At 43.7% G+C, this 27871-nt stretch overlaps 1 protein-coding gene and 1 long non-coding RNA gene across 4 annotated transcripts in view; one reads left to right on the plus strand and one right to left on the minus strand.

The window, feature by feature from the left end:
* CHST8 (carbohydrate sulfotransferase 8) overlaps positions 1-27871 on the plus strand; it is a 285704-nt gene that overhangs the window by 46158 nt on the left and 211675 nt on the right. For both annotated transcript variants that reach the window (XM_019492892.2, XM_019492893.2), the window contains exon 2: positions 10494-10720. In XM_019492892.2, coding sequence (XP_019348437.1) covers positions 10612-10720 — 109 coding nt within the window. In that variant the 5' untranslated portion in view covers positions 10494-10611. The remainder of the gene's footprint in view (positions 1-10493; positions 10721-27871) is intronic.
* The window catches only part of LOC132243606 (uncharacterized), a 267778-nt gene continuing 250851 nt past the window's right edge, over positions 10945-27871 (minus strand). For both annotated transcript variants that reach the window (XR_009455293.1, XR_009455294.1), the window contains one exon: positions 10945-11083. This is a non-coding gene — a long non-coding RNA (uncharacterized LOC132243606). The remainder of the gene's footprint in view (positions 11084-27871) is intronic.

Genomic DNA, 27871 nt, shown 5'->3' on the forward strand with positions numbered 1-27871 from the left:
TGAAACTGGGATGAATACATTTATTGGTGATGCCCAAGGATTGCTCTAAAACTCATGGGAAAAGGCTACTCAGGTATAAAGAGAGTAGATTTTAACCTATTGGTTTGTAATAAACTAAGTTTATCGTCGGACCCCAACGCTTTCCTGTCCAGGGCAGGGGGTCAGACTCAGTGATCTACTGAAGTCCCTTCCGACCCTAACATCTATGAATCTATGTTTCAGAGATTTCACGTAACTGTCTTTTAGCACAGCTACAATTTGTGCAGGGCATTGTAGTTCTTTCTGTGGAGTGCAGGTTTACCCTTCTGTAAGTTAAAGAGGCTCCTGTGATGCAGAGTTTTTCTTAACGTTGGAAACACCCATTTTGCATAATTGGAATGTTTCTCTTTTAAGAGACTGTAAGCCAAGATGCATAATGACATAAGTGACTAGAGAATAGAGCTGTTAAAAGTCAATAAGTTCTGCCTAATTTACCATAACACTGAAGATGTGTTATGGGTGGCACGTAACATATGTGGTCAGTTCAGCAATTTCATCGAGACCTAGGAAACCCTGATCAAGCTGCATTGAGAAATGGGTGCCAGATTATCAGCAATTCATTGGATCTTCAATTTCTGTCCACTCAACTAATTCTCAGGAAAGCTGAGATGTTAAAACAAGGCAGCATAAAATCCTAATAAAACAAGCAACATAGGTGTATTTTTTCTTACTCTTTGATTCTGACTACTACTTTGGTTCATGACACCTGATCATTAGGCCCTGTGCTAAGCGACTAGTATTCACTTTGCATTCAGATTTAGCCGATTTGGGGGACAGTGATTCAATTTGGTGATTTGAATCACTGTCCCGAATCGAGTCGGCCGAATCTCCGAATCACCCAGGCCCATTCCCTGCTTGCTCTCCCAGCCTGGCAATGGCTGCCCTTCCGCCCCTGCTCCCAGCACTTGTTAAAAAAAAAAAAAGCCCCAACTCAGCAGGTGCTGCCGGGTCCCCCACCCCACCCCACCCCACTGTCCCACCCCCCACCCCATGGCTGCCCTGCCCAGCCCAGCTCCAGCCCTTTAAGGAAAAAAAAAACCCAAGAAAACCCCCTGGACTCACTGGTTCCTGCTGGTGGGACTCGATCCCCACTGGCCCCCACTGCCCCATGCCATGTGGGGGGATCTGCACAAGCCCCCCCCCCAAGCCCCGAGACTGCTGCAGGAGCCAGTGAGGCCAGGTTGGGGGGGGGGTTCTTAAAGGGTCTGAGCTGGGGTGGCCGGGGAAGCCATGGTGGGGCCTGGAGGAGTGGTGGGTTCATGGGGCTTATGGTAGAGCCCCCCATGCAGAGTGGTGCAGTGGAGGGCAGCAGGGATCGCCCCCTACTCGGCAGCACCCAGTGAGTCAGGGCTTTTTTTTTTTAAAGCACTGGAAGGTGGGGTGGGCAGGGTAGCTGTTGAGGGGGGAGGCTGGGGCAGCAGTGGGGGATTGGGGGGATCATGTCAGAGCCCCCCACGTGACATGGGGCAGTGGGGGCAGCAGGGATCACCCCGCACCAGGCAGCACCCGGTGAGTAGGGGCTTTTTTTTAAAGGGCCGGGAGCTGAGGTAGGTGGGGCAGCCATGGGGGGGGGCTGGAGGAGCAGGCAGGGGATGGGGCTTGGCAGGACTCCCTGCTGTTGCCACTGGGGACTGCCCGAATCATCAAAGCTCTCTGAAACTTTCCCGAAGATTCAGAGATCTTCGAATTGATTTGGACGTTTTTATTGGTCCCCTGCTTTGATTCAGATTTAGAGATTCAGCCACCAAATTGGGCTGAATCTCCTCCGAATTGAATGAACACCCGAAGCTTTGCACAGCCCTACTGATCACATCATTCAGAATGCCTGCATCACAGCTATACTGTGATGGGAGATAACCAACACTTGATTAACCAAAAATGATCTTGAGCTTTTTAAAATCCTGACACTGAAGATTTCTGGGATTAGAACACCCCTCTCTCATATTACGATGAGCAGTGACTTCTACCTACAACTTGGGTAGTCTACTTACAGTTTGCAACTACCTACATTTCCAGATGCTGTGGAAACCCTGATTTCAGTTCCCATTGGGCCTATCATAAAGCTAGGCAGGAAATATTTTAAATTCACAGTGAAATTTTGAATGAAAAGATCTTGACTCAAATTTTCAAGACAATATTTGGGTTCTGGGTGGTGGAGTTTCAAACTAATTCAAACTGTAAATGCTCCCTTCCTTTCAATGTAAAATGTTTCTGCTTGATATAACAGTTTCCAAAAAAAGGGAGAAATGAAATGAAATTTATAATCCAAGCAAACAGTTAGATTTTGAAGGTACAATGGGGACAATCATCTTGAAATGCCCACATGAAAATCAAAAGGTTTTTTTTTTTTTGGTAGCTGCATATCAAGTGTATAGGCGAGAAGTGGGAAGTGGCTGCATAAAAACCCAACACCCAAAATATGCATACTTGGTAAAATGGAAGCAGCTATGAGGATTAATTGTTTCCCACTTCTCTTCGTTCTATAATGAAGGTAAAGACCTTTGCACTATGTGGCTGGGTCTGATTTTCATTTCTTATTCTCAGGAAAAGGCTGATATCTATAGAATGATATAATGTGTAATCTCTTCCCCTCGATTACACTATCTGTGTTTATATGACTGCCAGAAAAATAAACCAAAAAAACCCAGTGTTGCTGGTGAATCTGGATAATACAGAGAAATGCCAATTCCTTCTTTCAGATTGGTGTCACAACAAGGCTGATGCTACAGGTCAGATGTAAAGCAGAGAATGATTGCCTGCAAGATGCAAGGATTTAGTGCCATATATTTGAAAGCTTTTTTTGTATCTAGAAGCAGTCTGAGGAAAAGGAATGTGCAAATGGCTCAGCCTCAGCTCCAAGGGAAGAAACTCTCCATATACAACAGCAACACGTGTGCCTATTTTGCCACATTTGAGTAGCAATATTAGTTTATTTTTTATCTATTCAGGAATTTGTGTGTGGTAACTATGCATCTTGCACCATCTAAATAGCACTGCTGCAACACGGTATTTAAACTGAGCACCCAATCTGTCAAACATTTGTCAACCTATAAGATAACTCAGAGACTTCCAACAGTTAGCTATCCCTAATATCACCTCTGTCACACTTTCCCCTCTGATTGATATGCTTGCAGTGTTTTCATTATAGGAATAATAGGATAAAAATATATTTCTGGACTGTTACAGTGGAAGAGTTGGATTAGGCGAGTCTCCTTAAATACTACTTAGCTATGCCCACAGCAGTGTGGCTTTCAACTAGGTACCATTATATCCAGTAATGGGTAATCACTCTGGCAGACAATAAGGATAAGAGGCACTCGAACAAATAAGGCAAAGATCTTTGTGATTATGCAGAAGAACACAACATATCTAGTGGGTGAGACATCAACCTATGCTTTGGAAATATGTACATACTCCCATACCATTATAGGCATTTAAATAGAGCTGAAGAGCTTCAGTTCTTCCCAGTATCAGCAGCCTGCTCTCAACCAACAGATTTGGTTCAGTTACAGGAACTCACAGAGCATGAAAAATTAAGAGTATCGAGTGCATACGAAGTAGACATTTACCTTGATTCATACGTGCTTTGTAATTGTCCAATTTAGTAATCAGTACATGTTTGCAAACCACTTGAGTGCTCTGTTAACTTGCTGATGTAAGTGTTAATATAAAAGTGACATTAGCATAGCTGATTCACTTGGATCTGGATTGGCACCTGCAGTCAAGGCCACATAAGGGGCAGCACACAGCTGCACTGTCCTAGCAACAGAGCACAGACTAAGCTGTATTTTGGGGCACATCCACATGGCAGCTGGACCACATTAGGCAGTGCTGCAGCGAAGCACAGGACACCCACACTGTGCCTACTAAACCCCAGATGAATGTACTGTGGCTGCCTTAGAGCAGTGCTGGCTACACACCAGTGAGCTCACTGTCTTGGGTGTGCATGGCCAGTGCTGCTCAATTGCATTACATCCCTTTTGAGGTGCAGTATAGATTTGGAGCAGATCTGCCATGTTCCTGCAGAGCTCCCTAGTACCATCTGGAGTGGTGTAGATGTGCTCTTTGTCACAATTTGGATCTCAGTTCCCCTTTGCTCAATGGAAGATGTAGTTTGCTCCTGTCCTTTCCCCAGCCTATTTCAGTCTATTTCACCTTTCCTGCCAGCTCAGCTGTGCAGGCCATAACACTGGCCGCAGCCCCTCTGCACAAAAAGGGTAGCAGTACGGTGGCAGTGGCTATTCCAAAGTGCATAGGGTCTGGGGAGATGGGAAGCCAACACAGAGAAATGAAAGGGGTGCTTATATTTGCTCTACTCTGGGAGTGACAGGCTTTGAAAAGCAGCTGTTAGCATTGCAACATGTGAAGCATGTTTCTGGAAGCATTTCCTGCCAGGGAGGGCATTTGTGTGAACATAAGAACTAAAGCGGGGAGGAATTTTCCCTGTGGGCACTTTCCCCTTCCTGTTGACTGCCAGGTTTCTTGCATCTTTTTCTGAAGCAACTGATTCTGGCCTGGTCACAGACAAGGTATTGGTTTAGATGCAGCACTGTTATGATCTACAACGGCAGCTCCTAACGATGTGCCTTGCTACACCAGTGCCTGTTTTATGTACGTTATAAGCTTCGCTCTTCATGTAGCAACAGCTTTGCTGATGAATAAACATGAAAACTGATGGGAAGGATGAATGCCACACCCTTCATAAATCAGAAAGTGGCCCCATCTCATTGGCCCCCTAAATGCAGCCCAGTTTAAGCATTTCTGCCAAGAAATTTAAGCAGTAGAGACCCTTGTCTTTTAAGCATCGTTTTCAGCAAGCTGCCTCTTTCTGTGCATGTTCATTGTAATGTCAAATCAAAGTAGCAGTATTCAGTCCTTGAGATTCAAAAAGGCGGGCACCAAAAAGGACATCTACAAAGTACAAGTCTCAATGTTACGCCTTGCAGATAATGCCTAGAAAATGCTCTGGGGACCAAGGATGGCCCAGTAGAAAACGGGCTGGTCTGCTTTGCTACTGACATCCTTTATGAGCCTTTGTGACTTAGCTTCCCACTGTGGGATCCATAGGGGAAATGTGCTCTGGCAGCTTCCGCTAGGTTACTTATAATCTGCAATTCCTCTAATGTCATTGACACCAGCACTATGTTGTTATGATGGACATGGAATAAATTAATGACACTTTCATTTAAAATGAAGATTGCTTCCTGTCAAGAGGCTGCCTTTCTGACCCAGATCTTTTCATGAGATGCTGCAGGTAACTCAATTTCAAACCCTTCGGACCTTACAGTACATATCACACACTGGGGCATCCCCAATTAAACAGCTAATACAATACAGCTTTCCCATCATACTAGTTTGTAATGGCATTTCTGCCCTTTTAACTTGCTTTCAATACTTCCTGGGAGCATTGAGGAATTGAGTATATTGTTGTGTTTGAAAATAAAGGACTTAATGTCTGAAAATCCTGCTAAAATATGCAGACATCTTCATCACAATCATATCAGAATATTTGTATTTAAAATTGTAGCATGATTTGTTTTACATGCTTGCTTTAGTGACAAAATATATTTTGCTCAGTTTGATCCTTATACTTGTCTCACTGCATACGTGTGTATTATGGTGATTGATACTTGAGACTGAAAAGTGCTACATAAGAGCTAATTATTATCAGCATACACACATACGCCTGCTGCTTTCAAGGGCAGGGCGCTAAGATAGAATGGTAATGGGCAACCTTATAAAAACTTATATCAATGCAGAGAAGCTTTGTCCACCTCTGAAGTGTACAGATGGTATAAATTATAAATTACACATTTCATTTCATTACTGCAGGTTCTAGGTGAGCCCCACTCTGTGACACATTCACTTGGGTGTCCAAAGGTACAGTCGGAGTGGAAGCCTCCCTGCAATCTGATCTTCTGCACTGGCAGCAATACTGTGTATTCCAGTATTAATTTGTCTTATTTAGGGGGCGGCACATTTTTTGGAGCAGGGGCCAAAATTATACAGCTTGGTCCAAGGCAGGCCAGCACTTCTGACCAAGCTGTTGCTGCTACTTTTCCCTACCATGACGGCCACTTTATGTGTGACCTGCCACTGAAACCCTCCACTGCCAAAATGCCACTGAATTGCCCCACTACCAAAACGTTGCCAATATCTGGGCTTTGTGGGCTGGATGAAATTGCTACAGGCTGAATCCAGCCTGCAGACTATACATTGCTGACTTCTGGCCTTATCCCAATTGAGAAACATGGTGGTAGAACAGCTAAGGCATCTCACTGTAAATCCAAAGGCATGAGTATGAGCTTTGCTCCAAATTTGAGGCAAAGGCCACTGCTAGTTGACTGCTGTCCATGAGAACCTCATCACTCAGACTAGGGAGTCCGTGGACCCAGTATGATAATAGCCTGTTGATACTATCCAGTATGATACTAGCCTGTTTTTAAAATTTGTATAATTTAAATAATGTCTCCTGGTATTTTCCTTTACAGTGTGTTTCATTTGTGTGCATAAATCAGTGCTAACTGGCTTAAGAGATTCTTTGCTCCTGCAGCTAAGAGGCTGGGGCTGGGAGGGCTCAGGGAATGCATGACTTGCATGTATAAAACCTTGTTCTCATTTCCCAAGCTTGCAGGCCTGGGGCAGGTTAATTAAAGTCAACTGAGTGAAAAAATAATTACAGGACAGTGGAAAAGGGAGAAGCCCAAACCCATAATTTAAGCTTTCTAAGGTCTGTATTTTTGTTAAGAAAGGTGGCTGTGGAAGGGGACTCTCTGTTCTTTCCCTGCCACTCCACCCCCTTGTACATTCATTGTACAGCCACATAACTAGCAAGCTAAAGGTAACAGCCTGTCCATGGGGCAAAAGGAGCTATTCTTCCTTCAGTATACACACATATAGCTTTTGTTAAATGCTTCGTCTGGAGAAGTCTGCGCGTGATGTTACAGTGCCTAGCACAGGGGGCCTCTACCAATGTTGCCCACAGACAGCCCTTTACCCAGATGGAGTTGGAATCTATTTCCTGCTCTAAATCACCAGGCCACAGGTTAGGTATTACCCAGAACCCATGCCAGCCCTCTTCAGAGGGTCTGAACTTATTGGAGGAGGATGAGGAGAAGGACTAGAATCCAGATCTCTTGCTGCTTTTAACCATTATGCTCTGGGGCTAAAATGCGGGAGAGACCCCTCTTCCTTGCTGCTGACTGGTACATGCTCAGGGCATTTTATTTTTCCATCTATATGCAGACACGCAAAGTGAAACAGGATTCAGCCTTTAGCTTCTATGCACTTCAGTTCCACAGTCCTACAGAATGGGAATTATAGCACTTCCCTATCTAACAGCTGCTCCATGAGGATAAGTATATTATAGTTGTGAAGAGTTCATATGTGACAGATATGTGCACCACATCTTAGAGACAAGCTATGACTAGAGATTCCTAAATGTTTACAGGAATCAGAACTCATGGCAGAGATGATATCTTTTATTAGACCAACTAGATATTTGCAAAAAAAGTCTTTACTTGCAAGCTTTTGGGCATGCTCATCCTTCCTCATTCATAGGAGAATGCAAAGACTGTAAAATCTCTCCTAGGTGGAAATGAAAATTCATATTTCACAGGAGAGCTGAAAGTGTTGCAAAGTCTCCTGGTTGGAATAGTTCATTTTGTGCAAATTAGGCTCAGATATGTTTACAGTTGTTTTACAACTTTACAAGCATTGGTGGGCCTGGGTTTGGTTTGCTGAAACAAAACAAGTTATTTGATACCAGGGATACCAGGTCCCATTTTATTCAGTGACTGAATGTGTCAGGGACAGACAGAGTATTCCCATTTAAACCATATCTAGTCGCAGTCACGTTCAAAGTAAAACTGGATCTGGTGCATTCCCAGGCCTAGTCCCTTTGATTTCATTGGGTGCTTTGAAGGAACCATAGGAGCAGAATTTGGTCCTTAGTAAACAAGTACATGGATCTTTAGCATGAAGAATTAATGCATTTGGCTCATAGGTCCACAAATATGATAGACCCTCTGAGAGATTATTAGGATTTATCTGTGTCAGTTTTCCACAACGTAGAAAACAGCTGCTTCTCTCTCCCTCTCTCTCCTTTTTTTTTTAAAAAGGAGGAAGAAGTACAGTATAGGAAAATATGCAGTTAGTGCACTCTAACCAAAACTAAAGCTGAACTCAGATATTCATAGAGAGAATTCAGTGTCTTGCATTCTGCTAAGATACAGACATCTACCAGTGTTTCTGCCCTCCAGCTCTCCTGATGGCTGTTTTGCACTCTGAAGAAACATGGATGCCATTAAATAATCATGTAAACTCATCAGTCAGAGTCACTGAAATGACTTCATTGGGCTTCACAGGACTGGAGGAGAGTGGGTAGTCCAATTATCTCCCTTTCCATTGAGCACAATTATCACATGTCCCTTGTAGACTAAACCTCACTTGCACATATAGAATTTCAGATCTACTTACCAAAATGATGGTCCTTAATGTACTGCATTATTACTGGAGTGCGTGCTTTTAATTATTGCATATGTGTGACTAAAGTTCTTGATGAGCACATTTTACACATCTAAAACCTCAAAGCATTGCACAACATTAAAAGACTATCATAAAAAATATAAAAACTATAAATAAGATGCTACTAATAGAGAATATTCCAGGCACATTCTGGTCATCACTTTAAAGAATTTTACTGGAGTAATTATCAAGAATTAAAAGCTTTACAACCTTTTCCCATAAACCATTCCCACTTCAACATCTCATAGTGCAATCTTTTCCACAATGGAAACACCCTTTCTGAGCTGGAACTACCTTTGGAAACCATAACCCCCATCTTAGCAGTATAAGAAAGACAGGGTGATGGCAAGCCCATGACTAATTTGTGACTCCCCGGGCAGCTTCTGTTTCAGTGATATCATAAGGGCTAAGTACAGATAGTCAAAAAGCTCAAGGCTGAATTAATTCAATCTTCTCAGGTTAGTTTATGCTGTGTATATTGAACTAATAAGCAAGTGAACATTCACTTTTGACGCCAGAAATGCAGCCACATGCTGGCAGTGGCTCAGATCTGTTCAGCTGGAGCAGACAGCTTGGGCCAAGGCTAGCCCACCCACCCTGCAAGGGAGGGCTTAAGGGGGAAGTGCAATGCATCCTGGGATGCTGGGGGACTGTGAGCTAACTTGAAACTGGAGGGGATCTGGAACAGAAGTTCAGCAAACTGATTTAATTTAAATCCGTCAAGTCTGATACATCCATGCAGGTTTATCTTCAACCAGTTTTGGCCGTTTTTAAAGTGGTTTATATGCACTGAACTTCTGTTGTGTTCTGGATTTGAACTGGTTTCTCATCATCAGTTTATGTGTAATTTCTGTCCCTACCCCAGAAGTACAAGTGCAGCGTTTACCTCTATTGCAAAGAAATTATGAGTTTTAGAGCCCAGTCCCACCCTAATCCCGCAGTAAGGTGAGCCTTGATTGAGCTGAAAAAAATGAAGAATCAGACTTAAAGTGTGCCCTTAACATCAACAGAGTGAGATGATACTAAATGTTTTTCTCTTCAGTTTTCATTTCTTCACTTCTTAGCATCTTACTGGAAATGGCTATTGATTTGTGTGGGATTACACACATACCTTAAATTAAATATTTTCTAAAGGTTTTGCTAAATTGGGGCTTTGGTACCAGGTATAGGTGCTTCTCCATGCTCAGTTGTGCTGGCATCTCTTTGGGATTATACACAGGAGTAAGTGAAATGTCTGACTTAGAGGCCATAGATTCCTTTATAGAGAACAGTTGTCTCGCATCTAATAGTTCATCAACACCATTATTCCTGCCAAAGCTAGCTTTATCCAAAAAAGTGACCAAAACAACTAAGTCAGGTCCTTGGAACATATCACTTCCTTCAGTCAATACATCTACCAAGCTTATCAATGAGCTGTGTGTTTGGCCTAGGGTACATGCCTATTTAAAAAAGAAAAAATCCAAGAATGATGCAGAGAACTGCAAATTGTTTCTCATTCTCTCTGGATCTGACACAGAAGTTCCAACTTGTGTGATCATTTTTCCCATATTATCTCACTGTATGGTTTTCATATTGTTTAACCAGTGAAAAATAAAAAGTGACACATGCTTCAGTTGAAGCAAGCAAACTGTTAAAAGGGGCTTCTGCTCAAATTACAGTTGCTGCATGATCATTTTCCCCAAATTACACTTTTTTATGATATTCCACATTTTCCTTTTAAGAAGTGGAAAATGCAAAGTGACATGCTCATTTCTAAAAGCAAATGGATGGGTCAGAAATTGGCCAGATGCATACTATTAGCATCAAGAGGGGAATATGTAGATCAGTCATCAGGTATAAAAATAAAAAATATCAACCTGTCTTGACAAATGTTTTGAAAAATAAGTGATGTATGTGTTGTATGTGGTTTGTTTTTTTACCTCTTGTAGGTGGTATTATCCTGTAACACCAGCTGAGAAGATGGGACTATGAGTGAAGAGCGCATCTTGGAGATTGCATGCAGTTCATTTCCTGGGTCAAAACTGGATTGATTTGAGAACTGTAATTATGAGGCTGACATGTATGTTCTCCTTCATTTTGCTGTTTGGAGCGGCTGGGCTTGTTGTCTTCATTCATCTGCAGGATCCAGAAGAAATAGTCCATCAGCAGACACCAGGTTAGCATTCCAGTTTCTATTTAGCATTTCCTCTCCCCCATCTCCCATCCAGTAATTTCTGCTGTGTCTTTAACCCTCTTTACATGCTTTACAGAGGTCATCTGAGCACATGAGTTCCTCTGAACATATATTTAATTTATTTTATAGAGTCTGTTTTTGGAAGTAAAAAATTGCTGAAAGCACAACTGGCTTTTAAATTAGACTCAATAAACACTTGCCAGGTTATGAGAGTCCTTGCTTTGTCACCAAGGTTATCTGCTTCAGTTGAGGCCAAATTCTGCTCCTACTTACAGTGGTGTAAATCCAAAGAAACTCACTTTACTGACCAGCCATGAAGATGCATGCCTCCCAATTGGCATTTACCTATATGGGAGACCCAAGCGGAGAAGCATAACATTATAAATTCAAGACACTTAAAATGGTGAGATTAATTCTTTCATCATGAGTATCTCTTCCTACCAATTCTATTAATGAGTTTGTCATTTCTACCAGGAGGGCTGGGGAGACCCTCTTCACTTAGTTCATAGGTAATGTTGGGATTAAAACGAATGAAATCTCATGAAATGAGGGGAAGGTGAGATGCATGAGAAAAGGGACCTGTGCTGACTCAGTTCTACTAAAATACTTCAGTGATAAGCAGCCAAAATGAGTGTTGATAAAAGCGTAGCCAGGCTTTACATTCACAGTGGTGTACCCAAAAAAGTACATTGTGTTTTCTTTTATATCAGATGCATCTTCTCCTGTGATTAAACACCACTTTGAGGAGAATTCTGTTCACCAGTCACAGTTAATATCTACTCCTAATAATAGGGGCATTTTAAAGGGAAAATATTGCTATCACTTTTAAAGGTGCTGTACCCTGACACTGAGCCCAAGAACCATCATTATGTTAAGTGCCACTCATTGCGTCCAGATTTATTAAGTGCTTATTTCTATGTTAACAAACATATTTATACATTAATATATTTATTACTTCAGACCAATTGCACTCTAATTTTGAAAGCAGCCACTCAGCTGAAACTGTTGAAATAATGAATTAATGCTGTGGCACAGACTGAAAGCAGAGGATTTCCTAGTCACTTGCTTTTTTAATTTACTTTTGTATATTTAGATGCAAAACAACTAACGTATTAATAACTCACACTCAGAAGAACCCAAGTTCTTAGAGGTATGCTGCATTTGAAATCAGTGGAAGCTTCATACATATATTTCTGGGAGAACAGGGCAATAAGAGGACAACTTTGAGCCCCACTATGCCCTTTTATGCCTACTGGTTTAGCTTGGGATGCAATGAATGTAGGTGAGAACAGAAACTGGACATTCCCTTTGCAATGCCTAGACATAAATTGACCCATCAAGGACTCGTGTTTTTTCCATAGTAAATATGTTACTTTCTACACTGTAGATTCCACCTCTTTATAGATGATCCACAGCTGTTAGCCATGCTGTAAAAACCTGACTTGCTCCCATTTTTTCATGGTATTTTAATAAAAGGAGGCTATGGCATCTTCACAAGGAAAGATGCCAAAGCCCAGCTGATTTGGAAGTATGGCATTGTTCCCCTTTTCCCCTTTAGAAGGGTCTCCATAAAATTAAGCTTCCTAGATAAGATACTGAGAGGAGAGATCAATGTGGGGAGAGCTTGCAATCTGGGAAATAGCCATACATGACAGCATCATTCTCCCCAGCCCCATAGGCCTCTTCTTCATTGTCTAAGACTTTGATTGTGTCTGCAGAATAGGATTGGTGGGTAACAAGGCTCACGGTCATCTTTCTTTACTATGCAATAAAAAATGTGCCCCGTGAAAGGTGTTTGCATTCATAATTAACCTTTACTGCAACAAAACAAAAATAATCACAAATTAAGTATTGCAAGTTTAGGGATTCATTAATCTTTGTGACTAAAATACAATCAGTAGGTGGGTGTGGTGGAAATGAATTCCACAATAACCCAATGCAGACTCCCTCTAAAATACCCTTCTTATTTAGTGTGTTTGGTCAAATTCAGTCCTCAGAGGGATAACAGAGTGTCCCAAGGCTAGACCATATTGCACACCTGTAAAGGGGGTTGTTAGTGCACAAAGAACTGGAGATAGCAAACACAGCAGGTAGGAGTTCCTTCTGCACTGCTGGGTTTCTTTTGCTGCTGTTGTTTACTACCCGCTAATATTATAATTTCAACATTAAAAAACCAAAAACAAACAACAGCAACAACAAAGTGTCTAGTTTTCTATCTGCAGATATCCAGACCTACTGCACTGCCCTAAAATGGGCAACATGCAAGCTTTTCCACACTGCTCTTGCATTTCCCAGTAGTGCTGGCCTTTAATATCCTGCCCTTCCAGTCATGAACCTCTTGAGCACTGACAGTGATTGTGATACATTGTGATGAGGTTTTTGGGTGTTGGCAGAAGTAGTACAATGGGGCCACCAAAAACATAACTGAGGCACCCCAGTGATGCAGCCAGCCAAGTAATTTATTAAATTCCACAGGCAAGATCCCCTATATAGAAGTAAAATGAACATAGAAATAAGGGTATCTGTTACTGCCAAAAAAGTCTAACCTGGACCTGATTAACACATCAGATTCCCATTTTTGTTAGTTGGAATTACAATAAATGTACTTCTATTTTTCATATATCAACTATTCAGATACACTGAGCACCTGCAACTCTGTTCAGCTCAGGAGCGTCACATGTTCAACACCTCTGAAAATTGGGCCAGTTGTCCCTGAAGCATTTGTGCCATAGAACATAAATTATAGCCAGAAAGGATTGATTGATCGTTTAACTGAAAAGAAGGATAGGCATGTTTCTTTAAAGTGCACCAAGCTATGTGGAAATCTGTCAGTGTACGGGAGAGACAACTTAGGTGGGCTTCAAAGCATGCTTCCTCTTGTGTCTTCAGAATTATAAGTAGCTTTTAAAAGATTTGCTTTCTCATCTGCTGGCCTGATTGCTCCCTCAACAGAAGTAAATAAATATAAGTGTCACTAAACTATTTAGGACAATGGATTCTGTTTGGCAAAGTTTTATTTGATTAGCCTTTTGTTCTGTATTTCCCATGTAGTTACTGCATAGCTGAATGCATTTACAACGCACTGAAATCTATCTGGAAAGCTATGTAAAAGTCAATAAAGATCATTTTTTTCACTGAAAAGCAGCATAGCAGAATTTTGCACTGGCCAAGCAGGCATTTCTCACTGCTAGTATGTTCAGTCAACTTTAATTTTACATAGTTTAACTTATAAAATAAGATTAATAAAAATACGCTGGTACTTTAGTTTTATCTTTCTGTTCCAGAAATTCTGCTCTCTTCTTTTAGTCCTAGCAAGCACGATGGTGAAACCTTGATGTACTGCTTAAACCAATATAAAAACTACAGTCATAAAACTTTAAGTAATGCTTACATTACTTTCACTGAGCAAAGTACTCCTGACAGTAGCTGTTTGTGTTGATTTGTTACTATTCATTTATTCTTTCCCTGTGCTTCACATTGCTACCTAATTGTGATGCTGTACTGAGAAAGCAATATCAAAGTAATTTTCCACAACATTAGTTACAATTTTCTTCTGATCTTTCGAGTGAAACAATCCCATCCTGTTGGCTTCTGTGAGCATATAAACCTTGATTACATTTATCTGTTGGAAACCAATGCTTACAAAGTATATATGCCCTGGATAGTAGGTGTATAGCCTTTTTTGCTGATTGACAAACATTTTGTCTGTATAGTTTTATTTATATAATGCACTTCACTCTGAACAGACATGGTTATGACAGACAACCACTTAGAGCGGACAAAGCAGATTTACCAAGCCAATATATTAAATGCAGTACATATTCCGCTGGTCATTACCGAGACAGTAACTTCACTTATGACAGACATTTTCTGGGCGTTTGTGAAGAACGTTACTATAATTCTGAATGTTGGGTATGGAAGGGCTAGTGCTGTGAGTGAAAATGAGATGATCATGGAAGAAATATGAACTGTAACGCACTAATTCCCTTTTTGTAAGTATACAGCACTTTGAGAACCTCAGCTTCAATGAGTATTATTAGTGATAGTAGTATAATATTAATACTACTACTATACTACTAATAATACTAACTACTATGTACCTTTGACTTATGATGCTGCTGCTGCTGATGATGATGATGATGCAGGAAAGGCTGTGCTTTTGTAAAGTCAAGATGAATTTTCCTAGCAATGGACCAGCAAGAAAATCCTGTAGCTACTAACAAGACTTGCATATATAACCCCTTGTCCAGGATGGGAGATTAAACCCGCAAATATTTTATATTTTCTGTGACATACTCAGTAATTTCCACTGCTTTCTTTGTCTGGGTCTCTTTGTCTCTTAAAATCAGCCAGGCGGATGGCCTATCTCTCATTATTGTGAGCTGTAATAAGCATCTTCAAAATAATGACATGCTCCCTAAAGATTGGAAGCTGTATCATGGAATGGATACAATATCGCTGTCACACAGTTGGTCAGGGCTGACCCAGTTTTCATATTCAGATCTTAAATTCATAACAGCTATGGCTGTACAATATGGTAGTGTAGTTAGGACAGACAAAGCCATTGTGTTAAAGGAAGGTCAGTGGAATGCAGTTGATCTAAATTACATTAAGGTGGATTTAGGACTGGGCTGGAAACTTCTGACCCTAGAACAGCCAGTTCAGTTGGATGAGACAGAATAATGGTAAGGAGTACCAGGACTACTGCTGCAAAGCTGCATCATCCATAGTATCTATGGCTATATATAAAGGTCCCTCCTGGGATCCAAGGTCAGAAGAAAAGAGATGCTAAAGGCATCCTGGAATCCTGATAGGAGAGTTTTCCTACCAAAGATAGGGAGAACATTTTATATGCCCTCCAGAAATAGAAAAGTAGATACTGACTTTACCTCACTATTGCTGAACAGAAAAAGTAGGTTTTCACTTAGTTTAAAAATACACTCATACACAAAACAAAACAGCCTTCAGAAACAGCTAACACATGGAAAATTCATCCCAGAAGGTGTATGTTTCAAAAGACTACAATGATGAACTAATGGGAAGGATCCCCTGTGAGGCCAGTCTGAGGGGGAAAGGAGTCCAGGATTGCTGGTTGTAATTTAAAGAAACCTTATTGAGTGCTCATGATTGAACCACCCCAAAGTGCAGGAAGACTAGCAAGTATGGCAGAAGACCAGCTTGGCTTAGCAAGAAACTCTTCAGTATGCTAAAACACAAAAAGGAAGCTTACAGGAAGTGGAAACTTAGGAATATAAGGATAGGAATATAAGCGTATTGCTTGGGCATGCAAGGATGACATCAGGAAAGGCGAAGTACAATTGGAGTTGCAGCTAGCAAGGGATGTAAAGGTTAACAAAAAGGGTTTCTACAAGTACATCAGGAAGTATGAGTCCCTTACTGAATGGGAGAGGCAACCCAGTGACACATGATGTGGAAAAGGCTGCCTATTTTACCTCAGTTTTCATAGGTAAGGTCAGCCCTGGGACTACTGCACCTGGCAGCACAGTTTGGAGGGAAGGTGAGCGGAAAAGCTGGATGTGTACAAGTCCACAGGGCTGGATACAATTCACCCAACAGTGCTAAGGGAATTGGCAGATGTGATTGCAGAGCCGCTGGCCATTATCTTTGAAAACTCACAGAGATCGGAAAGGTCCGAGATGACTGGAAAAGGGCAAGTATAACACCCATCTTTAGGGAAGGGAAGGAGGAGGATCCAGGCAACTACAGAGCAGTCAGCCTTACCTGAGTCCGTGGAAAAATCATGGAGCAGGTCCTCAAGGAATGCATTTCTAAGCACTTGGAGGAGAAGAAGATGATTAGGAACAGTCTGCATGGATTCACCAGGGGCAAGTCATGCCTGACCAACTTGATTATCTTCTATGATGAGATGACTAGTTCTGAGGATGTGGGGAGAGCACTAGATGTGATACCTTGACTTTAGCACAACATTTTTGCAAGCAAGCTAAGGAAATATGGGTTGGGGGAATAAGGTGGATAGAAAACTGGATGGATTGTTGGGCTCAAAGGGTAGTAATCAACGGCTCAATGTCTATTTGGTATGCAGCTGCAATTGGAGCAGCCTAGGGGTTGGTCCTGGGGCTGGTTTTATTCAATATCTTCATGAACGACCTAAAAGATGGGATGGAGTGCACCCTCAGCATGTTTGCAGATCACACCAAACTGGGGGGAATAGATACGATGGAGGGTAGGGCTAGGATTCAGAGTGTCCTAGACAAATTGGAGGAGTTAACCAAAAAAATTCTCATGAGACTCAATGACAACAAGTACGAAGTCCTGCAGTTGGAACAGAACAATCCCATGCACCCATACAAGTTGCAGACAAACTGGTTAAGCAGCAGCTATGTAGAAAAGGACCTGGACAGTTACAGTGGACGAGAAGCTAAATATATGCCAACAATGTGCCCTTGTTGCTAAGAAAGCTAACGGCATACTGGGCTGCAAGTGTTGCCAACAGGTCAAAGAAAGTGATTATTCTTCTCTATTTGGCACTTTTGGGACCACATCTGGAGTACCATGTCCAGTTTTGGGCCCCCCACTACAGAAAGGATGTGGACAAATTGGAGAGAGTCCAGTGGAGAGCAACAAAAATGGTTCAGGGGCTGGGGGACATGACTAATGAGGAGAGGCTGAGGGAACTGGGCTTATTTAGTTTGGAGAAGAGAAGACAGGGAGGGGATTTAATAGCAGCCTTCAACTACCTGAAGGGTGTTTCCAAAGAGGATGGAGCTGGACTGTTCTCAGTGGTGGCAGATGTCAGAACAAGGAGCAATGGTCTCAAGATACAGCAAGGGAAGTTTAGGGGTATTAGAAAAACCCTCACTAGGAGGGTAGTAAAGCACTTTACCCAGAGAGATGGTGGACTCTCCATCCTTGGAGGGTTTTAAGACTAGGCTAGACAAAGCCTTGGTTGGGATGATATAGCTGGTGCTGGTCCTGCTTTGAGCAGGGGGCTGGCTGGACTAGATGACCTTCTAAGGTCCTTTCCAACCCTATTTGTATATGATTCTATGACCAAACAGGGGATACAGTGGAAATGTTTTACACAATTAACTATACAGAAGCTACAAGATGCAAACTAACACCCATGAGCCAAAGCCCCATCTTCTTGACAGAATTGCTGAGACCTTGCAATAACTCGACTTTCATTACTTAGTCCTCTCAAACCACAAAACACAGTGCTGCTGCTTTATTTTTTCCTTTAGCAGTGGGGTAGGGCAGGAAAGAGAGCAAAAAAGCAGAGGGTGATTGTTATAATAAACTTCAATGCACTGGGGAGCTATAGTGCAGTAGTCTGACTGTATATCACAGCAGACTTAGTGCAAAGAGCAGTATTATAGCTTCACTGGAATCCTTCCTTGTTGTAATTACTTATTCAGAACACACACACCTTGTTACTTGCAAATTACAGTTCTGTGTACATGTCTCCTTGCTAACTGCACATTTCCATAATACTGTTCTAGTGTACAACACACTCCCTGTTTGTCAGGCTGAATACTTGTTTTTTTTAATAATGCAATTGAAAATAAATTGGCATATAGATATAATTTTAAAACTAATTTGGCTACCCTTAACAACTTCTCTCTGGTATGAACTGGTTCACTTAGCTGGATTCTACGCTACAACCAGCAATACAAACCATGCTTAAAATAATCTGGTAACCAGATGAATGGACTCCCAGGAATATTTCTCAAGTGGAAGAGGCACTGCTGCAAACTGTCAGATGAGGTTCCCATTACCTCAAGGGATGGCTGGACCTTTTACAGTCATATTTACCATGCATCTTCTTTGTTTCAGTCTTCTTTCCCACAGCTGTCCCCAACATAAATACCCTCCCCCTTTACATCTTTACATCTCTCAGGGTGCATCCACATGTACAAATGCTCTGGGGTGGGTTTACTCTACAGTAATTTACTCTGGAGTAATTTACTCTCAAGTAAACTCACCCAGGGCAGGCAACTATAGTGCAAGGAAGTGGGAGCAGATTTTCTGCTCATGGCAGCAATCTGCTCCCACCCCCACGGGCCCTGCACTGCTTCCCTGCAGCAGCCGGGGGATCTCTAGCTCTTATCTTCTAGCCTCAGCTCTGCAACCTTGGAGCCGAGGCTAGGAGATTCTTATTTCCCAGCCCCTGCTTCGCAGTCACAGAGCTGGGGCTGGGAGCTCTGTACTACCAGGGCAGGGGGACATTGTTCCTGCCTGGGCTCTGGTGGTGGAGCACGCCCCAGTAGCAGGCAGCTTCCACGGGTAGGGAACAATATCCTACCCGCTGCTGCCCAGCTGACCGGGAGCACATATGCTCAGGGCCAGAGCCGACCCAAGCAGGGGCCCAGGGCAAATCAGCCCATGCAGGACCCCTCCTCCGCTCCAATCCCACACACCCCAGACCCAGAGAAGCTGCCGCCACCATTAGCAGTGGTGGGGTGAGGAGGGGGGGCAGCTGGACGTGAAACAAGCTGCAGCAGTGCAGAGTTGCCACGTCCACGGGGGCCCCCAAAGCTCAGGGCCGAGGGCAGTCGCCCTGATTTGTGCCCCCCTTGGGACGGCCCTGCTTGGGGCCATACTGTGCAGTAATTACTCTGGAGTAAATTTGTTGTTTTGATTTACAGGTAGTAAAGTGTCTCATGTAGACATGCCCTCAGTCTCATTCTAAGCAGTTTATGTACGTCTAACGGTACATTCTAACAGTTTATGTTTATTAACTTAATTGAAAGAAAAAGACTTTGATGCATCAGCCTTGAATCAAAATACCTGTTTTGGGGAAGTTGTGGTCTGTATGCTACGAATATGGTTAATCTTTCCAGGTGGTTGCAGTGACTTAAACTATGAGGCCCGATTTTTTTAATCTTGAGGGAAAGTTTTGGCCAGTTCCCAAACAGCTACCATCTCCAATGGAGTCAAAAGTTATCTCTAGCACTCTAGATAGTTAAAAAGTAAGCATACTTTATTGCTAGATGAGTCTTAATCAGAGGGAATATATTTGGTGGTCAGAGCAGGGATGCAAGAACTTTTTCAGTGTGTGGGACATCAGTAATATAGAAATGGTCTTGCAGACTGGATGCTTTCTCATTCACAATTTGTGACGCATACCAGCTACGGTAATTGTTTACAGTGTGGCATCAGGAAAGCATTTAGTGAGGTTTTCATGTATTGGTATTGTGGTTTAGCAATTGGATTGTATTCCTCCAATAAAGTAAATTAGAGTGTTTCCATTTACTGTGAGGAGCTTGGGATCAGGGGCTACGTGAACAGTAGTTCTCTGGAGATGACCAGCAAGTGCTCCGTGGCCTAGATTGGGAAATCCTGGGTTACAACTTTGCCTTGGCATCCAAGACCCTTGAGAGGGGGGAGGTTCCCATTACTGAGCTCTGCCAGTGACTTGTTGCATTGTGTTCGGTAAGTCACTGAATCGATGGGAAGATCACTGACTTCACAGAGAATTGGAGAAGCCAAACACATGGCAATTTTAAGATGAAATGTGCATTGTCAGAACATAATATGAATTGAATGGTTATCACAAAACACAGTGTAGACTTGGCAGCAGTTCTGACACCATTCTTCAGGCCAGGTAGGAGCATACTCAGATTTTCTGCACACTTATTATTTGTAAAAATTGTTTCAAACACGTAAGCTCTGATTCACCTTTGTGCGAGTCTACTAATCCCAACATTATTACACCAACATAAAACTGGAGTAATGCAGTACTGAATCAGATGTATAGAGTATAACTTCAGTTTCCACAAGTCCTTTCACCCCTTCTTGAGAACCCAGTTCCAGACACTGACTTGTTAATAAAGAGCAGGGTTTTTTAGACAAATAAAAACATCAGAGGTTGACGCTTCTTTGTTGTCGAGCAGAATCAAAGAGACCTGACATCTCAGAGCTGCATTCATTTCTGATGCTTGGCAACATAACATAGGCAAAAAAGTGAATGAGACTCTGGTATGTCAAAAAAAATTAAGACTGATAAGTTTAGGAAAGCATCTTCCTATACAATAAACCTACATCCTCCCCAAACTCTTTCCAGAGAGTTCAGACACTACAGAAACTTGCAAGAGCTGATCCAGAGGCCTTCGTTTTCAGTGTTATGCATTTGGGTTTTAAAAAATATTAATCTTCACAGAATTTTATAGAAAATGTGTTAGTACCTGAAATGTGTCAATAACTGAAGAATTCACTAGCATTTCAATTCTTGACATAATTTAAACAATTACAGCTGAATTTAAAAACTTTCAAGTGTTCTCATGTTTATGCTATTTGAACATGTTTTATACTGTATTTTCATTTCTCAAATTATTAATATTCTTCTAAAAGCTTTAAAAAAAACAGCCTCTTCTCTCCCCTAATGTCACCTTTTTCCATTTAGTGAACATTCATTTCCCTTTCACATTTCTTGTGAGTGGAACTTGAAATTAAAGGTGGCACTTATTCGTATTACTGTTTTGTTTGTATATTATCATTGCCAATGTCAGTTAACATTTACTTTAGCAGTAATGTGGGAGCAAAATGTAGGTCCTACTAAAACATCTTAGCAGGGAATTATCATCGTCTCTAACTGAACGCTAGTTTTCCTCTTGAAATTGAGGATGTTTGTTACCCACAAAGATCTAGACCAAAGTCCACTTTGCATGGGTTTTGGCATAGCCCTTAACTGACTCATGCATGATCTTTTAGCATCTACTCTGAGGACTCAGAAGTGCTGGTGTTCTAGCTTGAATGCAGCAAAGCACTTAACCATGGTTCTGATGACACAAGGGTTATTCTATTCTGGTCAAATGTTTCATAGTAGCTAGAGTCAGGAGGGACCTGAACTGATCATCTAGCCTGACCCCCCTGCCACAGGCAGGAATGAATGCTGGGTTCACAAGACCCCAGACAGGTGATCATCCAACCTCCTCTTGAATTTGCCCAAGGTAGGGGCGAGGACCACTTCCCTGGGAAGTTGGTTCCAGATTTTGGCCACCCTAACTGAAAATATTGCCTTCTGATCTCTAACCTAAACCTATTCTCCATCAGCTTATAAACATTGTTCTTTGTCACCCCAGGTGGTGCTGGGGAGAAAAGGGCTCTGCCTATTTGCTGTTGATCTCCCCTGATGAGTTTGTAGGCAGCCACCAGGTCCCCCCTCAGCCTCCTCTTGCTGAGGCTGAACAGGTTCAGGTCTTTCAGTCTCTCCTCATAGGGCCTGTCCTGCTGCCCTCTCACCAAGCGGGTGGCCCTCCTCTGAACCCTCTCCAGGCTGGCCACATCCCTTTTGAAGTGCAGCGCCCAATACTGGACACAGCACTCCAACAATTTCCTTTAAGACACACGAGGAAATCTGGTTGTCGCACCAGACGATAAGGCTAACCTATTTAAAAATTTCTTTGCCTCCATTTTCCTGAGCAGAGATCAGATCAGCCCGTCCACCAGGATCCCCTCAGGCCCCGGGGGAGGCGCACCCAGGCCTAGGGTCAGTGAGGATCTAGTCAGGGAACTTCTGGAGGGACTGGATGTATTTAAATCAGCTGGTCCTGACGACCTCCACCCCAGAGTGCTGAGGGAATTAGCAGAGGTCATTGCGGGACCCCTGGACACTAGCCTGAGTTCCATCTCTACCTTGGCCTTCCTAATAGCCCTCCTACACTCCCGGAGGGCTTTAAGTCTTTTACTGCATCTGGATCACAGTACTTGGCACCTGAGGGTTAGGGATAGACATTACACATAAACAGGCTTAAGTGATCAGAAACTAGTTTAAACCTGTAACAAAACAGATGTTCAATGCACTTAAACTGGTTTGAAAATGGCTGAACTGGTTTGAGATAAACCTTGGCTGAATGTAGTATCAGACTTAACTGATTTGGGTCAAACCAGTTTATGCAATATCTGTCCCAACCCCTTCCTGGTTTAAGTTAAACCAGACTCCTCCAGCATCCCAGACACTGCTCAGCATTAGGTAGTAGGATTGTGCAAAACTCCGGTTGCTGATTCAATTTGGAGGGGATTCAGCCCGGTTCAGCAGCCAAATTGCTGAATCTGAATCGAATCAGGAGACCAATAAAAAGGTCTAAATCAATCCAAGGCCTCCCAATTGATTCAGAAAAAGATTTGGAGGAGATTTGGAGATTCAGAGGCCCCGCTTGCTGCCACAGGGAGCTGGACCTGGACTCTGTGCTGGTAGGGGGGCAGGGGAAGGGGCTGGAGGTGGGTGGAGGGGTCCATGGGGGGACCTCTGCCAGGCCCCATTCCTTGCCTGCTCCTCCAACCTGTCTGAGTGCCCCCTGACCCCTGCCTGCTCTCCCAGCCCCGTCAATGGCTGTCCCGCCCAGCCCCAGCATCCTGTAGCTTTAATAAAAAAAGCCCTGCACTCACTGGCTCCTGCCAGGCAGGGGGGGCAATCCCCACTGCCCTGTGCTGCCTGGGGGGGGGCTCTGCTAAGAGCCCCCATTCCCTGCCCGCTCTCTCAGCCCTGTCTATGGCTGCCCCACCCAGCCCCAGCGCTTAAAAAAAAAAAAATGCCCCAAACTCACTGGCTGCTGCAGCAGTCATTGGAGCTTCTGGGGGCTCATGGCAGAGGCCCCCTACTCAGCGTGGGGTAGTGGGATCGCCCCCCCCCCCAGCTTGGCAGAAGTCAGTGAGTACGGGGCTTTGTTTTTGTTTGTTTTTTTTAAAGCACTGGGATGCTGGGGCCAGGCAGGGCAGCCATTGATAGGGCTAGGAGAGCAGGTGGGGGATGGGACCTACTTGATTCAGAGATTTGGCAGATTCAGCGGCAGCCAAATCTCCAAATCAGATTCGGCTGAATCGATTCAGGACAGTAATCTGAATCACCAAATCGAAACACTGTCCCCCAAATTGGCCTAATCCAAATCTGAAGCAAATACTAGCTGCTTCACACAGGCCTGTTAGCTAGCATACCACATGCTGGCTATGGTCCATGCTGTGGCAGACAGGACAAAGGCAGATAGGACTGTACCACCTGGGGTTCTTTGGAGCTAATCAACAGGTAACTGGTAATGTTCCCCTGTTCCTTCTTTGGAACAAGTTGTTTAAGAAGAGCTTGAACTAATGAGAGATTCTTTTGTTTTGCTGATAGGCGGATAAATGCTCCCTACTGTGTAACTAAATGCTGTGTAAATTCCAGCTGGCTCCCTTGCTGATCAGTGAGGGGGGAACCGTTCCCTAATCAGAGCATCCTGCCAGCATGTGCCTGCATTTTTTCAGTTCTGAGGGGATGTCTGTATGGTTACAAATTCATGGGCAACTGGTGCCTCCTGAGTTGTGGGGGGCACTTGCCCCCCCAGTGGGTGTGTGCAGTCAGTCATGGGGGACCACGGGGATCGCTTCCCCTGGCACTCCCACTCCCCAGCCAGCGCTCTCAGGGGGGGCATCAGTGCTCCCACCTGCCCCCCCACCCAGGAACACTGGCTGTCAAGGGGTGCACCAGTGCTCTCAGGGGGTGTGCATGCACCCCATATGCATTGCCACTGTACAAACTGATTCAGCCTAGTCAGATTAGACTAACCTTCAGAGACTGAATCAATTCAGGCTCAGGCTTTTTGAATGTCTGTCCGTAGCCTGTAGGATCAAGTCCTGTCTTTGCTATATTTTGTAATGAACCACTCCATGATATGCAGGTGGTGATTAAAAGGAGACGTGCAACAGCCTGACCATTATTCCACTGGCACCTTTGTACATCAGGTTCTGTTCAGAAACTCTCACTCCCTTCTCCTTCAAAACAGTTAAAACCTGGCTGCTAATAGCTGCAAAGTTGTCAGGCTTGTTGGGCTTCTGTGTGAGCTTCCCACAGGCTTGCCCTTGAAAACCACATATATAATCTTAACACTTCTCAGGAGCTGGCTTTGTGATATTTTGCTTGTAGTCAGGAAATCAGAGTTCTTAGCCACCCAGAATGATGAAAGTTAAAGCACTGTGCAGCTGCAGCACATATTTTACATGATGTGCAACAAAGGAAAACAGGGTCTTTTATGGAGCACTGGAGACCACATGGCTCTGTGAAAAAAATGAAGAGGCTGGGATTGAAATTCCTCTGAGATGGCTGCCATATCCAGAGGTCTCAATCCTCTTCACATTAGGTTCCTTTTTCCTTTCCATTTGGTGCAATGCAAGGTGCAGCCCACACAGGCAGCATATTACATCAGTTATTGTATAGGACAAACTTTTTTTTTTTTTTTTATACTTTAATGTAGTCATTTTGGCCTAGATCCACAAAGGTCCTTAGACCTTTAGGGCTAGATCTAAGTAGATGCTTCAATTTAGGTGTTGCAATGCCTGAGATTTTGATGCCATATCCCAGGAGTGTGATTAAATGAACAGGGTTTGGCACTGAAATGTCCTGTGTAGTGAGCGGGTGCCTCAGCAATGAGGCACCATGGACCTTAGTCCTCCGACTCAGGGCAAAATGGGAGGCTCCCACCATTTGGGGATCCAAGGTGCTCAAAGGGGAGACACCTCCCTGACAGCAACATTGAGATCATTATAAAGGAAAGCACCTTCTTCAGTCTTGAACATGGACACCATCTTCTGCAGCCATCTTCTGCCTCCTCAGTGGTAAAAGAAGCACAACCTAGTTTTTAGGTCCACTTGTACCCGAGGTATTTGAAATTGGTGTGTCCCATTTTGCATCACCAAGCCGTGGTGGTTGTCCATAGGAGCCCCCTCCACCCCTCCTGTTGGACCTGGCCCACTGGGCAAATGAGACTGCACGATTAGCAGTGCCAGAAGGAGAGCAAACAAGAGGGAGTACAAGTCTCTGGCTTGGTAACTAAGGTACTCCTCAAGGAGCTCTTGGTTCTAGCCTTTGCTACTAGGAATGTGTAATATGCATAATGCAGAAATGTTTTTTAAAATAACAGAAATAACCCTGGCAACTGGGGCCTGAAGCCAGAACTCCACCCTGTCACTGGGGGGTACCATATCCATTGGTCCCATGGATCTTGTGCTTCTGGGCACCCAATGGGCCAGCTTTCAACAGAGAAAGGGGCGGTGACTCCCACCCAGGAGAAGTCTCAGTGTTGAATGGCTGCTGAGCAAGGCCATTTGTGACATAAGCCTGGCCTACAGGATCAGTCCAGATCTGGTCCTTCACTCCTAGCTTGCACTGACTGAATTGAAGAGGAATTAGGGGCCTAAATATCTTCGTAGACTTCCTACAACTGGAAAACTGACTCTGAAGCAGAAAGGATTCTGCTTTGACTGGCTAAATGGTCACAATTCCACTTGTGAACCACTTGAATTCAAGTGGTGAGAATAAATCATTTGTTCTCCCAAGGAATAGTTTATTTATTAGTTTATTTCCTTCCTCGTGGAAGGAAGCCATGATTCTAAATTTCATGTTAACTAAAAACGGATTGGAGAAACCCATTTAAAATGTATACTGCCGGCAAGTGGAAAAACGCTATGCTCAATTGGGCATCAGTTCAGCAAAGCACTCACATGAATTTGGCTTCACCACTGATTGTGATGGGTCTGGAGCATGTTACTTAAGTGCTTTACTGAATCAGGGCTGAAGTAAGCTAATTTTTACTTGGAGGTAGGGGTGATGGATCCAAAACATCTAAGTATGGGAAATAATTATTTATCTTTGAAAACTCTTGGCGCTCTGGTGTAGTGCCCGAAGACTGGAAGAAGGCCAACGTGGTGCCTATCTTCAAGAAAGGGAGGAAAGTGGATCCGGCTAACTATAGGCTCATCAGCCTGACTTCTATCCCGGGGAAGATCTTAGAAAAGTTTATTAAGGAGGCCATCCTTAATGGACTGGCTGACGCCAACATCTTAAGGGATAGCCAGCACGGGTTTGTTGCGGGTAGGTCTTGCTTGACCAATCTCATTTCCTTCTACGACCAGGTGACCTATCACCTGGACAAGGGAGATGAGATTGATGTCATATATCTTGACTTCAAAAAAGCCTTCGATCTGGTGTCCCATGATCGTCTCTTGGAGAAACTGGCCAATTGTCGCCTTGGGTCCCCCACGATCCACTGGCTGGAAAATTGGCTCCGGGGTCGGACCCAGAGGGTAGTAATTGATGGAAGTCACTCATCGTGGTGTCCTGTGACCAGTGGGGTCCCCCAGGGCTCTGTCCTTGGACCCATACTGTTCAACATCTTCATTAACGATGTGGACACTGGAGTCAGAAGCGGACTGGCCAAGTTCGCCGATGACACCAAACTTTGGGGCAAAGCATCCACGCCAGAAGACAGGCGGGTGATCCAGGCTGACCTGGACAGGCTCAGCAAGTGGGCGGATGAGAATCTGATGGTGTTCAACGCCGATAAATGCAAGGTTCTCCACCTTGGGAAGAAAAACCCGCAGCATCCTTATAGGCTCGGCAGTGCTATGTTGGTTAACACTATGGAAGAAAGAGACTTGGGGGTCATCATTGACCACAAGATGAACATGAGCCTGCAATGCGATGCTGCGGCTAGTAAAGCGACCAAAACGCTGGCTTGCATCCATAGATGCTTCTCAAGCAAATCCCGGGACGTCATTCTCCCCCTGTACTCGGCCTTAGTGAGGCCGCAGCTGGAGTACTGCGTCCAGTTTTGGGCTCCACAATTCAAAAAGGATGTGGAGAAGCTTGAGAGAGTCCAGAGAAGAGCCACGCGCATGATCAGGGGTCAGGGAAGCAGACCCTACGATGACAGGCTGAGAGCCCTGGGGCTCTTTAGCCTGGAAAAGCACAGGCTCAGGGGTGATCTGAGGGCCACCTACAAGTTTATCAGGGGTGACCACCAGTATCTGGGGGAACGTTTGTTCACCAGAGCGCCCCAAGGGATGACGAGGTCGAATGGTCACAAACTACTACAAGATCGTTTCAGGCTGGACATAAGGAAGAATTTCTTTACTGTCCGAGCCCCCAAGGTCTGGAACAGCCTGCCGCCGGAGGTTGTTCAAGCGCCTTCATTGAACACCTTCAAGATGAAACTGGATGCTTATCTTGCTGGGATCCTATGACCCCAGCTGACGTCCTGCCCTTTGGGCGGGGGGCTGGACTCGATGATCTTCCGAGGTCCCTTCCAGCCCTAATGTCTATGAAATCTATGAAATCTTCTCACAGTTTGCAGCCGATTAGCTGGTTTATAGAAACACACTTTGAGCAAATACAAAATCTCT

Source organism: Alligator mississippiensis, chromosome 10, assembly GCF_030867095.1.
Source record: "Alligator mississippiensis isolate rAllMis1 chromosome 10, rAllMis1, whole genome shotgun sequence".
In the NCBI taxonomy this organism is placed as follows: Eukaryota; Metazoa; Chordata; order Crocodylia; family Alligatoridae; genus Alligator; species Alligator mississippiensis.